Genomic DNA, 16736 nt, shown 5'->3' with positions numbered 1-16736 from the left:
TAGAGGGAGTCTGCAGATTGAGCCCAAAGATCGCACATTGCGCATTCATGGCCTTTTTCTTTTCATTATCGGACCTCTCCTAATGACGAATGTAAATAATGCATATCAGAGTGTTGGTGGATATGGGTGACGACTGTGAAACCATCACTCCACTCGGGGAGCCAATTATAGCCGAGGATGAAATACACAGGCTTGGTTTTGTGCTTCTGAGGTGTTCTCTCCAAAGGAAATGAGTCACCTAACACCGGTGTTGGATTTTAACACTTTGTCATAAAAGCAAAGTTCTCTGTTATAATATATATATATACAAAACTCTTTACTTTCACAGCAATTATTTTGTGAAAAGCTTGATTTCTCCAACTGTAACGGTGACTTTTGATACTTTTTCCCTGATTGATAGTTGTCTGAGTCGAACATGAACTATATTTAGATACTTCCCTCCCTTTATGTGGCCACTAAGCTGATTTCTTTTGTTCAGATTGACAAAATTAAAGTAAAGGTAAAGTACTTAACATAATAATAACCCAACAATTAGTTTGAAATAGAAGTGCAGAACTGTTGAGTATTTCTTAGCTTCAACAATAAAGTTGTTTTAATAGATTTTTTTTGACCACTCAGACTAATCAAAGTGTGCTCAAGGTGTGAACATGATTTTACAATTAAGATTATGCCTTTATTGGACTAATGAAAACATCGATAGCGAGATCTTCATCCCTCTTTAAAACCCGTTGAAAACCTTCTCTTCCTTACATAAATGTCAGCCTGGTGTGTTCTTTCAAACAGTAGAGTCAGTGGCTCTCTCGGGCCCCGTATTCAAACACACCCATTCCTCCAGTCAGTGTGAAGGGTCATTACGGTGATCATGGAGGTGGAAGTGGTGTTCTGTGATGCCTGCGTGGCTATAATTTGTCCAATCCCAGGAATCTCTTGGAGCTCTTCAGCAGTACCACAGACATTACTGCTGGGTCCAGCAGAGCCAGCATAGGATGCAGCGTCTGGCACGGAGTAAACCTTCTTCAGTTTAATGTTCTTACTTTGAAGCAGGTATTAATGCTAAGAAAGCCTGTGGTAAGATAACTTGAGTCATACAATATATCATGTTATTCTTGACCCATTAAATGACTTTTGTCTAAACTAATTTTATGTATATTAGATTATTAATTTTAAGGTGGCCTAGAATAGACATTCTGAGAATTTCCCATGCTAAATATTATTTTGTCACGTTTTGTGAAAACCATTTCAATATGTCAGAATACACACTTTTTTATATATAATTTAATTTCAACATTATAACCTTCATGAGAAATATTACTTACAAATATTTTAATTTTAAAAAGAAATTAAAGTATCATTAACTGAGCTTCTGATCTCTAGGCCCCGATCACATTTTAATCGTTTTCGGTAACACTTTATTTGAAGTGTCATGGCGCTTTAATAAACATGACATAACATCTGTCATGAACATCAATAAGCCTTCATGAATATTTATGACTGTTGTCATAAAGCGTCATTCGGTAAATTATGACACTTTTAATACAAAGTTGACATTATTCAAAATGTCTTTGCTATGACAACTTGACATTAACCAAGAAATCATTACTGTTTAAACTTTACCTTTAATAACATAAAGTTATCTAATTTTTAAAGTGCAATCAGTAATACTTTTATAACAAATTTATAACAGTAATGATTTATAACAGTTTATTCTAATACAGTCCAATTATATATTTGGAATCTAATCACATACAGTCTGGACCAATACTAACTGTAATACGATGCATTTAAAGTCAGCTGGTCATTTGGTAAAGTGTAATCTAAGAAAGAACAACCAATTTGAGTTATTGGTTTTATAGCAATCCTTTGCTGTGATGGTTTGAGTTTGTTTTTTTTATCACACTGGATGTTTCTCCAACTTTCTCGTGTTAAGATTTTCTTATATTCACACACCACCAACTCACTGCTTCCACCAACAGGTGGGTAAGGGGAGTGACTCTCTGCACCAGACAGACTCACTCCTGCTCATTAGCATAACTTCATGCCACAGAACCACTGGTAGATTTATTGTCCCGCCCATAATATTAAATGAGAATATTCAGTTCCGAATACAACATACGCTTAGTTTAATGAATGTTTGAATTAATTCCAATTATTTCATCATTAGTGACCCTTACTTTACAACCATTCTACTACCTCTCGCCTTCTGTCGTTAAACCGACAGCCAATGGAGTCTAAAACACGTTGCCTTTGGCAAAAAATGCACCGTTTGCTTTATTTTTTTTATTATTTATTTATATTTTTTAGATTAATTTCATTTCGATAATTTCATGTTTGCTAAATGGCTTTTACGGTTGTGATTTCAGGACATCACTCAGGCGGACGGTAAATGAATTTATTGTATTGATTATAATGTCCGGGAGCCCTGGCTGGAAAATATGAAGTGTCAAGTGCTCATTAATTCTGGAGAGAAGTCGGCAAACATCATTGACTCATTCCATTACCCAAAGTCCACATATAATTGACCTTGCGGCTCCGTCCTGCGCCGTGAAATTTTCCCCAGTTTTTAGCTGACGGAAAATTCTTCCGATTTTCTGATGATCTTATCTGCGCAGCAGCATCTTGTCCCCGCGTGGAGGAGTTTCTGCTGGGTCTCCGTTTTTGTGCCTACTCAAAGATAAAGTATAGGTTTTGATGATACGAAAACCTTGAAGCATTTCAAACCGTGTTTATTCATATCCCCTGACATCAAAGACCCTTTTTTTCCTTCTTTTTTTCTTGCGCTTGCCATAATTTGACTCGCTGCTTTCAGCGACTTGACGGAATGGAGGAGCCACAACGAAGAGACAGGGGAGAAAAATAATTAAGTTTAAAACTAGATGAGTTTTTTTTTCCCCCCTCCCCTCTTTTATGCTGTAATTGTGCTTGAGCACCGAGAGTTCCCAAACCTCAGCCTTTTTTATCATCTTGCTTTAGGATTCGCAATTTTCTGCCCCGTTCATAAGTAAGTGCACTGTGTACGTCCCGCGTCTCTCCTCCAAAGAGTACAGTAGATAAAATTTCTTTCAGACATCAAATCCCATTTCCAGTGTGCAGGGTTGACGCTGGCAAAGCTATTCGTGTCAACTGTAAGCTGCTTCTTTGAATCATGTAATCATCCAAACATGCTTCTGCCGCGTCGGTAATGACAGCCACTCTGTCAGGGACGCCTCTAAGGAGCATACCTACTGACAGACACATTTGCTTGGCTCGGAGATGTCAATTTTCCTGTGTGGCGGTGAGGGTAATGTTTTGACAGGCGTGTGTGTGTGTGTGTGTGTGTGTGTGTGGGTGTGTGGTAGCGCACGCCTTCAGAGGATGCACTCTTAAGACGCATGCTGTGATTCGTGGGATCCCCGTTTTGTTCTTTAGTGGCTTGAAGATTTGCTCATCTCTCCTTTACCAGCAGTTGTTAATAAAGCATTTTGGAGCGAAGAAATAAAGCAGCACTTTGTATTTGTGCAGCGCAAAAGTGACATGCGATTATTTATTTTTTTGTGTGTGTTTTGTTTTTTTAACCAGAAGATGCGCACACACTACTTCATAGCTTTAAAATTAATAGTTTAATGAGCAGTTTCATATGGAGTATAGCTGAAAAACTTTATTTTTGTTACTGTAATTTGCCGGAGAAGGTCTGGAGCAACTAGAGCGGATAAATCACTTTTAAATGTGCTTACAGGTAACAAGGAAAGGAAATTACTCTTTATGACGACAACTGTTCTTTTGAAAACCATAAGCTGCTGCATTTTGCACAATAAACTGCAACAATCTCTTTGTTTTTATACACTTTCAACTTTAACAAGTTAATTTCTTTATCATTAAAACACTGCTTTCACTGTATAAACAAGATGGCCTATGTCTGCTGCAACAAGAGGCTGTTACGTGAAAACAAAAGGTTAAAGGTCAAAGGTAACCGCAGAGAGTAGAATATATAGAAACCTGTGAGCAAGGGGACTGTAAAAAGTTTTTATTTTCCTTTTCAAATTGAGGTTTTTTTTTCCCAATTGTTTTTTTTAAAAATATTTTTAGAATTAAATTGTCCAAAATAAACATATTTTTAACATAAGTACCCAACTATGGGAGTAGTGTTTAAAATTCATTGTAGAAATGACCCAGATATTGTTGAATCAATATGTTTTTGTTTATAACATGACACCTGTCACATAACCACTCTTATTGTTTTTTTTTTTATGTATATACAAAAGTACTTTCTGTAAAATAAAAAAAAATCCAGACATGAATGTTTCTGAACTTAGATGGGCTGCAGTAGTTCTGTTACTGTCCTCTACCTTATTCTGTTTAAAGTACCGTTTCTTTGTTTTGTCAATGAATAACTTCTGCCACCGGACTTGCTCGTTTGAAAAAACGCCCATAATATTCATACCAGATCATCATGTCAAACATGCTCGTTTTTGGGTGTTCAATGTCTTTATTGAGATGCCAGCGTTAGCTTGCACTATTTTCTATTTTGATATGACTTGTGATAATTCGGTTCATGATATGTCTTTCAGTTCAATTCAGTCTAAAAAATTTTTTTTCATCCCAAAGAGTAATTAACTATTGTAACTCACTCCAAGTATCTTCAGAGATTTGTTGTACATGCTGATGCTGTACTATTGGTCCAATGTGTAGGAAAGGTCAGTCTGCCAATGATTCCATGAAACCTGTTGGAGATGAACGTTACCTCATCTACTGATTTCTTCTACAATATATTAACCTAAAGAAGAGTAAAAATCATAATCAGGAGATCATTCTCAACAAGTTTATTAGTTGACTATTTCTGCTTAGAACACTGAGAGGTCTGACTTGACTGAACTAGTTGGAGTTTGAAAATGATGCAACATATTGTTAATTTTCAGAAAAATGCAACACAGAGGTTTGTTACCTTTTAATGCCTTCATTCCTTAGATTTGAAAAAATAAAACAAAAAAACAAAAACAGTTGAGTTTATGCTAGTGTTAATAAGGTTTAAGATGGAATTACAAAGTCATTAAATTCAAAGCTACAATTCAAGAAGAGTGGCTGTTTGTCAAAGATTAGCCTCAGATTTCTAGTAAAACCAGAAGTTTCTTACGTATCATTTTTGTTTGTTTGCATCTCTTACAGTCTTCTTCATGTGTGTGTTTTGCAGGAGAGCTGTACATCGGTGGCGTAACGAAGAGCATGTACAGCAATCTGCCCAAACTGATCGCGTCCCGGGACGGGTACCAGGGCTGCCTGGCCTCTGTGGACCTGAACGGGAGACTCCCTGACCTGATCGCAGATGCCCTCCACAAGGTGGGACAGGTGGAAAGAGGCTGCGACGGTACGAGAAGCTTCTCTTTGTCACTTTCATCCATCATCCATTCACCCGCCCCGTAGTCTATGCCCGCTTATCCTGTCAGGGGTCGCAGAGCAGCTGGCGCCCTTCTCCAGGTGCATCACAGGACCAGTCACCCTCCATAAAACAGTCCAAGTCATAATAAATACCTTAGGGCTACTGAATTCTTTTTTTTTTTTTTTTTTAAGGAAAGACCATTCAATAATTATCTCCCCTGTGAGTTACCAGGGGACGAAAAATCAACTGCCCTTGATTTCAAGCTGAGTCACAGTGATTCCTTCTACCTAGATGACAGAAAACCGCCGTTTCAAATCTCGTGTGTGACGTCTGACGAAGTCAAAGACGGAAACGGCTGTTTCGTAACCACACAGATTCTGAGTGCCTGGACCAGCCTTTAGTCTCCTTTCTTTGTGTATTGTCCTAGTTACTCCGTAAATCCTGCAGGAGGCGGGCCTTTCTTCCCCCCCTCTCTCTGCTATCGACAGTGTGGTTAATCTCACTAACACCCCACTTTTGTTGCTTTGTGGCTTTCCTTTCGTCTCGCCTTAGCACCGTTTCTACCTCCGCCATGCTTGGGTTGCTGCATGTCTCGGGCTAAATGGCTCTGATGTCAGTTAATCCTGGGTATAACAGTAGTTTTTGGCACTAACAGTCCTCCCTCTTTTCACACAAACCGTACCCTCAGCCACAGTCCACCGTGTCTCGGTAGCCTACTGAGCACAGGAGAACCCAGGCTTAATTTCCCTGTGGGGAACACTGGCTGAAACCGCACCGACTGAAGCTTTTCATGTGTTCTGGGTCCCCTCCACCCCCAACACTTCCTCCTAAATGATGCCGTTTCTGCCAGCTAGCCTTATTACCTACCCACACTTACAACCCACAATTACTTTGCTCCAAACACAGTTTAAAATTGCATTAAGTTATCTTTATCTCACCCTTTCCTGCAGGCTCACACAATGGTTGTTAATGATCCGACTCCCAGGAAACTGAGCTCTAATACCTGAGCAGATTTTTGGAGGTTTTGATTTGTTTTTTTATTTTTGACAAATAAACCAGAGGTTGTTAGAAATTCAATTATCCTCCTGTCGATGGTGCATAAACACATAAAAAAAATATCATTTTACAGCAATTACAGGAATAATTCCTCTGCCCTTAAGAGTTTTCTTACTTACGGTTCCTCCTCAGTTGTCACAGATGGCTGCCGTTTCTGATGTGTCTATGGCAAAGGTCTTATTAAAGGAGCTTTTGCTCCACATTTTGCTACAATGAAGAACGTCACATCTGAACTTAGATTTGAAAGCGCTGGGAACTTGAATGGGAAGCTTGAGGATTTGGTGCCTAAAGCAGACGTAAAATCAAATTTCGAGATTTAATAAGATGTTTCATTTCGAGGTTCTTTTATTCTGAGGCATAAACCAATTTCCAACTGGATGCACAGTTTGTACGTAGGCAGATGTTTCATTGATAAGCAAGCTGTTTGTGGAGTGCAGAGCTGACTGCAGAAAGGGAATGAAGATGTGTTTACTTGGGTTTTATAGTCATATTAAGCGTGTTCCCCACTTAGTACAGCAGGATTTTCCTCAAACATTTGGAGCAAACAGCAGATGGGAATTCACACTCCAACAAACCCAAATCAACAAGGAGTTTAGGTGAAACTAAAATTTGTTTTCTAAATTAAAGAGGAAGGAAGTAATTGCATGCTGATCTCTTGGCTCTTAAAAATGCCAATTAATTATTAAGCAAAAAAGGTAATAGTTGTTTTCTAACCAAAAAAAAAGAAAAAAAAAGAAAAATCTGATTGGTTACTTGTGTGTTTGTTTTTTGTAGAATTAAAGGGGCTGGGGCCATTTTTTTTTAACTAGGCCATTTGTAAATGGCACAGTGCAGAGGCTGTTTATCTGTGCACAAACAAATTAGTCTGGAAGTGAACCACGGTTCTTTGAAAATCTCTGTTTAATTGAGGCTGTAATGAGAAGCCCCACTGCCATCAACGCAAAAGCCACCGCACACTTGTTTAAAAAATAATTATCCCACCTAAGACTTCATCTGCAGCCTAATCAAATATCTATTCTTCAGCATTTTTACCAACAATCTCCAACAATCAACTTTTTTTGTTTGAGTTGCACAAATTTCCCTTTGGTTTGCGTCTTATTAAGCAATAAATAGCGGACGCTGAGGAGTAATAAGTAACAGCATACTTGGTCGGTAGCCAGCAGGAAGCAAGAGAACTTTATATTTTTCTTATTTTTCTCTTCTTGACTTATAAACAAGCCTCCTGCCAATAGGTGGCAGCAGTGTTCAAAGTAATCAATGAGCTACCTGTTCAAGCCGTTAGAAGAACTAGCCAAAACAGAACTACGTACACTCCTGATCAAAATCTTAGGACCAGTCAAAAAATTGCAAGAATTTGCATTTTGCACTATTGGATCTTAAGACGGTTCTATGTAGAGCTTCACAATGTTAAAAGAAGAAATCAGCGTAAGAGATAAAACTTTTGAGCAGGAAATTTTCTGAAAACTACATTTACACTCAAACATGATTTTTTTCAGCTGATCCAAACGTTTAAGACCAAAGCCTTTAAAAGCCAAAAGCTGTGCAAAAATCTGGATTCCATGTCATTTTCTGTCAAGTCTTTACACTGTCAAGACCTCCTGATGGCAAAAGCAAAAAAGCTCACTGACTTTTAACATGGTAGGATTGTTGAGCTGCATAAGCAAGGCCTCTCACAACGTGCCATCGCTGCTGAGGTTGGACGCAGTAAGACAGTAATTTTGCATTTTTTTTAATGTTAATAAGGGTTATGGAACAAAAAAGTCAAGTGGTAGACCCAAAGAAATTTCACCAGCTCTGAGCCGCAGGATCCGATTGGCTGTCCGTCAAGACACGGGACGATCCTCTACCCAAATTAAGGCCATTACTGGTGCTGACTGCAGCCCAATAACCATCAGACGGCATCTGCGAGAGAGAGAGAAGGGCTTCAGAAACAAAAAACGTCTTCAAAGGCCACGTCTTCTTCAACGCCACAAAATTTCCCGTTTGGACTTTGCAAGGGTGCACCAAACATGGGACATTGAAAGGTGGAAGAAAGTTGTCTGCTCTGATGAGAAAAATTTTTACCTTGATGGTCCTGATGGCTTCCAATGTTACTGGCATGACAAGGAGATCCCACCTGAGATGTTTTCTACACGGCACAGTGGTGGGGGCGCCATCATGATTTGGGGTCGTTTTCCTTCAATGGAACAATGGAGCTTCAGGTTGTGCAGGGGCGTCAAACAGCAGCTGGCATTGTGGAGATGTTGCAGTGGGCATCCCTCATGACTGAGGGCCCTCGTCTGTGTGGTAATGATTGGGTTTTTCAACAGGACAATGCTGCAGTTCACAATGCCCGCCTGACAAAGGAGTTCTTCCAAGAGAATAACATCAGTCTTTTGGACCATCCTGCATGTTCCCCGGATCTAGTTTGAAGGTTATAGGTAGTGAAAAACAGTTATCTTCTAACAAAACATATTCATCCATCCATCCATCCATTTTCTTGCACCCTTGTCCCTTGGTGGGGTCAGCGGGGTTGCTGGCGCCCATCTCCAGCTAACGTTCCGGGCGAGAGGCGGGGTCACCCTGGACAGGTCGCCAGTCTGTCGCAGGGCAACACAGAGACAAACAGGACACACAACCATGCACACACACTCTCACACCTAGGGGCAATTTGGAGAGGCCAATTAACCTGACAGTCATGTTTTTGGACTGTGGGAGGAAACCGGAGTACCCGGAGAAAACCCACCATGCACAGGGAGAACATGCAAACTCCATGCAGAAAGACCCGGGCCGGGAATCAAACCCAGAACCTTCTTGCTGCAAGGCAACAGCTCTACCAACTGCGCCACTGTGCAGCCCACAAAAAATATTGCAAAGTACAATTAGATAAAGTATTTTTTTTATGTATATAAATAGCTAATATATGTTATCTGTTGATAAAAACAGATAACATGGCTCCCCAAATTATGTGTAGAAACTTCACCCAGAACCTTAAGCAACTTTAATTGTGGATCTCTTCACTCTTTCTCCAGATGCTGATACTTTAATCAAATGAAATGTAAAATGTACTCTGATCTAAATCAAGTGTCAGCCACTGATAAACAGCGCAGTTCTTCTTCCTCAGCCAAAGTTACATGAAATGCCCATTGTCAGTTTGTTTAATTCTCCATTGTACACAATCTTGCTAACACCCGTGGATCTTTTATATTGAATTCTATTTGATATATAGATAAAAAAATAAAAAATAAATAAATAAAAATAAAACCTGCATGGTTCTAACCAAAGCTTTAAAACATAAATCCTGCAGTTGTTTCTAGAGGAGCAGACTGAACTGTTGGAGATGTAACAGAAAATGTCTGTGATTTTTTTAAATAATTTATTTTTTACATTTATTATGCATGGCAGATTTTAATTTGATCCTCCTGGCTAATTTCCATCTCTCAGGACCCAGCACCACCTGTACGGAGGAGTCCTGCTACCATCAGGGGGTCTGTCTCCAGCAGTGGGAGGGCTTCACCTGTGACTGCACAATGACGTCCTACGGAGGCTCATTTTGCAGCGACCGTAAGTCGTTAAACTTTTGATTCCCGTAGCTCGGATGTGAATGGGCTTGAATGGATGGAGAAAAGTCGGTAAAGCGTTTTTAACATTTTTTGAAATTTTAAATAGCGGGGTGTGTTCACTGTGTTCGTAGTAAGACTGCTTCTTTGGATTCTGCAGAGGAAGGAAGGCTTTGCTTTGTTTAGGCCCGGAGTCCCACGTCGCGTAATCACCGACTGGGAGCCTTGCACCCATAGGCTGCGAAAACGGAAAACCACGCAACACGGTTATCGCAAACATGACGCTTATTCCAATGTTTCTAATTGCTTCCATGCAAGCCTGACACTTTGCAGCCGGTACATCGCAGCAGATAATGCTTTTAGTGAAGCCTCAGCGCTGAGCGCGCGGCTCACAAGTTAGTTCCATTAGGGCAGACCTTTCATTTTCCTCTCAGTATTCACTGAACATTTAAAATTACATGGTAAATAAAAATGAATAAGCCGACCCCTTGTCAGGGAGCTGCTTCAGATATTAATTAGAAAACACTACTTTAGCCTGAAGGAAGCTGACTGAGAGGTTTATCCACCACCCCGCTTCTCATTACGCAATGTGAATTTGGTATGAGCTCAGCGGACCAGCTCGTGTTGAGGTGTTGCCGATGGTAACGAGCGGGCCTCGTTCTCCACTTGTAAGCGAAGATGTTCATTGCTTTTGAACTATGAAGCCAATGTTGATAACGAAGCCTTTTGAATGGCGACTTGGAGCTTCTGCTACACTGTGCAGTCCGCCCTGACCGGCTAATATTCATGTTTGTATAAGTAGAGGTGATTGGATATTTAACATTTCTTCAGTTTTATTTGTGACAGTGTTGGTGTGAGTTGTGATTAATGCCAATCTCTGATTAGAGAAATGATAAAGGAGTCCAAGGAATAAAGGGAAAGATAGAAGGTTAATTTCTTCTTGTAGGGGCGAAAGCACCTTTTCTCTTTTTAGAGGAATCATCCAGAAGTAGGCAGAATTGTGGTTTATATGGGAAATTTTCCTGAAATTGGTGTGTGATGTGCATGTTTTGAGAGTATGTAGACAGAGGGAACTTTCACCAGCAGCTTGATTTAACGTATTCTCTGAATAAAATCACAGGTTAAAATAGCACAACTATCAAAATGTGGCACAGAAATGGTTAAACATAGTGTTATTTTCCTTAGTTCCAAACCCAGTCAATCAGCGATGACATATTTGTGTCATCTTATCTTCATCACACTTGTACTTTTAAAAAGAAACTAGCTGCTGGTTAAAGTTCACTAACAATTTGTGTTTCTACAACGACTTTATTATGTCCGGTCGCCACACTGCAGTACAAAACAACTGAGAGGAGATTTATCATATTTCCTCTTGCTTGTAATAAATTTCGTCTTTGAAATAAAAATCTGATACGTTTAAGGTCTGCCAGTGGTGAGTGCCGCTAAAAAACGTTAGCGGCACTTACCCTAAAGCACTAATAAAGATTTGCTCTGCTGAAGCTAAAGTGCTATACCAACATGGCATTTTAGCAGAAGCTAATGCTAAAGCGCTCAACTCTACCAATATGATCTTCGCAGACTTCATTCACTTCATAATAACAAGACGAACGTCAAACTACTTGAAGAATTCAGTTTATGCAATTGAAAGTTTTCAAACAGCCAAGTAAATTTACGCTGTAGAATTCATCTAGAAAATGTAATTTTGGGGCTAGCTAGGTGCGCTAGCTATTATTTGGTAAGTTTAGCACTTATTTAGTAAGTGCTAAACAAAATATAAGCTCCACCATTGGCATATGGGAACATTGGTGGAAACAACTGTTCTGTACTGTTTTTCTTTAACAGTACAGACCAACTGAACATTAACTGAGCTACCAGAAAGCTCAGGTACTTTGAACACATTGAGGTGGTTCATGTTGTTCCTATTGTCCAAAGTAAAGCAGTGTGGCTGCCTGTTTTTAAATCTGCATGTCTTGCTTTTGCTGCTGCTGGTTTCTTTTGTTGCCCGTCTTTTTCCTCCTTCATAACAGCAGCACATCTTCTGAACACCCGTCAACTTTTATTGCCGTCTTGAAGCAGAAGCCTTGAGATCTGGACATAGACTGAAGTTTGGCTCCTTCCCGCCAACAACTTCCGTCTCTTTACTCTTGCCTTCTTTTTGGTACTTTACTTCATCTTATTGGGGTGCTTCTTCGGATTTGTGGTTCTCAGAACATGCTGAGGTTCGATGAAAATTTCTTGAATCAGCTCCCAAAACTAAGGTAGGACCTACTGCAGTACTTCATGTGCAACTTTCAAGCTCTTTCACAAATCGTCCATATGGATTCTTCTGACACAATACCAATGGCAAAGACACCTTTCACTTTCCACCGAAAATCCCCCCCCAAAAAAGTACCCATAATTGATCAATACAAAGTATTTTCTAGCCTTTATTGCTCGGTTTTGAATGTTTCTTTGTAGAATCATACTGCACAAGAAATCAAGGCAATGTTAGTGCAATGAAACACAAAAAGGCAGCCTCGTTGTTCAGTAACTTTTTGCAATCTAAAAGGTACAAAAATTGCACACTCGCTTACCTTTCATGTTATAGGTTCTGCACTTGACTCAAAGAAGAAGAAGAAGAAAAAAAACGTAATTACTTTAATGGTGCCTTCAGACAGAGCCAAGAAATGAAAGTGATTGGCGTTTCTTTTGATTCCCACTGCGTAATAAATAACAAGCTGAATGTAATAGAGTAATTATTTCTCAAGCTGTTGTTGTGTGAATGACCTTTTCTGGTGACACTTACAGAGAAAGTGTTAAGGCAGCCCTACGGTGGGGGTGTTTGTTCCTGGTGTGTGGATTCAAAACAGCAAAAAGCTTCACCAAAAAAAAAAAAGGAGCATCTTATTAAACCGGCTGTTGAAAACGTTGCCATTTGCTTCCAGCTTTATGCAGTTGCATTCACACATTAATAGTTTTTATGCTGTAAACATTATTCAGTGCAGGAAGGCTTTTGTGCTCTTTCCTCCATTTCAGCCCTGAATCATTTGTTTCACTTGGGGTGGAAGGCTTGTCAAAATTATTGACACTGCAGTTATTATTTATGAACACAGATTCACAGTTAAGCAGAGTAGATGATTCACGCAGAGATAAAAGATTCCATCTTCTAGTATTTTTCCCTCCTTTGCTAAATGGGGATGCCTGTTGTTTTTAAACATAACAGTACCTTGTAAAAGTACATTTGCACGTTACCACATTGTAAACATACTTCGGTGTGTTTTATTAAAATATAATAGGCCAACACAAAGGAGTGCATTATAATGGAAGTAAATTCACAAAAGTGGCACACATATTTGTTTAATGAGTTAATAATTTGTAGAGCCATCCGCAGCATGATGCCGCCACCATGTGTCATGGAAGTGATGATGTGTTTATACGGGAAACCAAATGGCACAATATTAGATTAATAAATACATCATTAAATCAATAAATAAATGTACAGTTGAAAAAATCTATTATTTCTTGGTTCTTTGTTTTTCTGCCAAACTTGCCGTCAAAGTCGAGGGTCGGGGCAATGGGTGGGGTCTATATTGATCTGTTGATCATTGAGTTTGACAGAATTATTAGTGACTCTGCAGGAACAGGAAATGTAATGACATATTTGGCACATTTCTTGTTTAATAAATCATTTTAAACATTTACGTCATGTTAGATTTCTTTAATGAGTTAATGTGGTAAACGTCATTAACTTATCCACTTTTGTTCTTTGTTGCCCTATATATATCCAGTGTGATCCTTTGCCTGTAGATCAGAAAGTTTCATTTCAGTCTCAATTCACCAGAACAACTCACAGCATATTCAGGATACCTGACATGGTTTGCAGTTACCTAGAAATATAACTTTTTTTTTTTTTTTTGGCTTTCTTTGAACAAAAACTTTCTTCTTGCCACTCTCATAAAGGCAACATTTGTGATTAGCACATCTAATGGTTGCCTTGATGACAGATGATCCTATCTGAGCTGTGGGTATCTGCAGCTCCTCTAGAGTTACCCTGGGTCTCTCACCTTCCACCCTTAACTTTAATGCTTTTTATTTTTAAAAAAAGTTTTAAAAACCAATCTATCAATTTATTTACTGTTCACAATTATGTGCTACTTTGTGGGATATTGAAAAATAATAGAGAAAAAAACCACACAAAAATTAATTGTATCAATGTTTGTAGTTGCAACATGGCAAAATGTGAAACTGTTTGATGGTAATAAATACTTTTTCAAGATGGTGAACATATACATCATTGTTGATTTCAGATCTTTTTTTTTAACAAGATATAATATACAGTCATATCTCTGAATGTGGCTTCCTTAATATTACCTAAGAGACTATAACGATGAATGATTTGACTCCTAGCAGAAGCTTAATGAGAAATCGCTGCCTTTCAAGTATTATGTTACTGTCTAAACGCAGTTAGATGGATGTCTACTTTGTACCCGGGTTACAAAACACTATTTAAATTGAAAAATATTTAAATGAGCTATTAACATATAACTTGTCGACATTCTTAGATTTTTTTTCCCCTTTTTGGAATGCCTCTAAGCTAATTGACACCTGTATTAATTTGTCAAGTCACTAAAGATAATATTCAAAGGGAAAGCAGATGACTACATAATATGTGACACAGTGGAAAATGGGGTGATTGAAAATAAAAATGGGATTATCCTGAGGTGATCTGCTCCTGCTGACAGTTTTGATTACAGCTAGCTGTTTCCGGTGAGCCGTGTTTTTTTAAGCATGCTTTTCAGTTTCGTCAATAGGTGGTGACACACATCGTGGTTTTCATGAGACCACCTGATGGTGTTGCAGTGCATCAGGTGAGATCATTTAAACTTTGAGTTGTGATTCTCATGAGAAAGGGCCTTAAGCTACAAAAACATAGCTACAATCGCTCTTTTTTATTGGCTCTATCTTAGCATTTAAGTAGCTGTTCTACATGAATTACTTTTTAAATATTCTTCTTTTAAATTCAGACCATTAAAAGGAGCATGTGGAGCACTCATATTTCTATAGTTTGCATATAACCAGTAGTTTCCTGTACGGTGACACATTGTTTACACATATAGCTGTCTTTGTAGAAGAACCAATCAAACAGAGCTGCCTCATACTCTGTCTTGCTCAAATCCATCTGATAGCATTTACTATTCTCTAGCAGCCTTCAGTGATTGACTGGTCTATTTGTCTCTGCATAGCCTGTAAGTGGGCCACTTGGTATTCTGCTTTGTTCATCTAGAACCAACTCAGACAGAGATGCTGTGTAAGTGGGTGCAGTGCGAGGACTTGGTTTGTCCCCTGCTCTTCTGCTTTCTGCTTGTGTGAGCAAGAGAGGACAGGACAGAGAAGGCTTCTTTGTTTAACCGCATGCATTCGGCGGACGTTAGCACGTCCCGTGCATGTGTTCCATGGATCCAGCTGCTGCTTGAATGGTGCTGCCAAGCATACTAACTAAGGGAATAGTGCCAGCGTGTTTACAGCACTGCTGATTTCAATCTGCCTTCTCTCCCAATAGCTCATCCCTACTGCTGCCTCATTATCATACAAACTCATAAAGTTTACATTGGTATATTTCTGCTCTACTAAAGGTTGCACTGATGCAGCATTTTACTATTTTTAGTCTTTGTGAAGATGCACCTTGGCTTTTGTTTGTTTTTTTAGTGCCATTTAGTCTAATCTTACAGTGTTGTACTTACAACTTCTCTGCTCTACATATAAGGAATATATTTTGCATGTATTCCATAAAACTCAGGTTAAGCTTTCCTGACATCATCCTCAGACTCGGTTATCATAGTTTCTGGACTACAAGTTGCTACTTTTTTTTCATACGCTTTCAGCACTGTGGCTTAAACAGTGATGTGGCTTATAGATTATAAGGATTTTACCAATGGAGTTTGGAAAGCTGGACAACTGTGTGATGAAGAAAACAGCACAAGCTAAGGGAAGAATTTGACTCAAGACGAAAGTCAGTTTTTTTTTAAGTTAATGGGTGTGGCTTATATTCAGGTGCAATCAATAGTCCAGAAATTACAATATCTACATTGAAAAATGTAATATTCAGTTCCATTGTCTGTCCAAAATTACACTATAAACACAAGCAGTTATGTATTTGCACCTAATTTACTTTGCCGTTTTAAAAAGTCAAAGAGCTAGCTCTCATGTAAAACTTTACATCTTTTTACTTCTTAACTGACCCAGTTTAGTGGAACCTTTAAAAAGCCTCCAAGAAATTCAACAGCTGGTCTTATGCAGGGTTCCCCACATAAAGGCTGTTTACTACAACAAAGTTTTTAATTTATTCATTTAATTTCCTTCTTTACAGTTTGAATGCAAAATGAAGAGGGTCATTTTAGCTCTTTACTCGGTAAGCGTGCTCTATCCTTCTAGTTGCAGTCATAGCACCAGCACAGAGACGTTCTCTGAGAATTATGGTTGACAATAAACAATGTCAGAGAGGATCAAAATTCATTTTGGTAACCTGCTGGGTTTTTTTATCAGGAATTCTACGGTTGTTGAAAAGGAAATGCACATCTGGTTGTTTTATTTGAAAAGCCATCCAACGAAACATTTTCGAATCTTTGAAGTTGCTCATTAGTTCAATGTAGCATTATAACTATCCTGTCCTACCTTACTGTTTAGCTGAGTCTGAAAATGTCCCATTTTATGCACCAAGCAACACGGTGTACATCATTAAGTTACTATCAGACACCTGGAAAATGCTATTGTAGGTGATTTGGGAAGGATAGATGTGCATTACCTTTATATAG

At 38.8% G+C, this 16736-nt stretch overlaps 1 protein-coding gene across 1 annotated transcript in view; it reads left to right on the top strand.

The window, feature by feature from the left end:
- nrxn2b (neurexin 2b) overlaps positions 1-9969 on the top strand; it is a 435854-nt gene extending 425885 nt beyond the window's left edge. The window contains exons 17-18 of the mRNA XM_017310305.1: positions 5165-5338; positions 9830-9969. Coding sequence (XP_017165794.1) covers positions 5165-5338; positions 9830-9969 — 314 coding nt within the window. The remainder of the gene's footprint in view (positions 1-5164; positions 5339-9829) is intronic.
- The last annotated feature ends 6767 nt before the right edge of the window (positions 9970-16736 follow it).

This window comes from Poecilia reticulata, linkage group LG18, assembly GCF_000633615.1.
Source record: "Poecilia reticulata strain Guanapo linkage group LG18, Guppy_female_1.0+MT, whole genome shotgun sequence".
NCBI lineage: Eukaryota > Metazoa > Chordata > Actinopteri > Cyprinodontiformes > Poeciliidae > Poecilia > Poecilia reticulata.
Note: the sequence above shows the minus strand (reverse complement) of the source record. Positions and strands in the feature narration are given on the sequence as shown.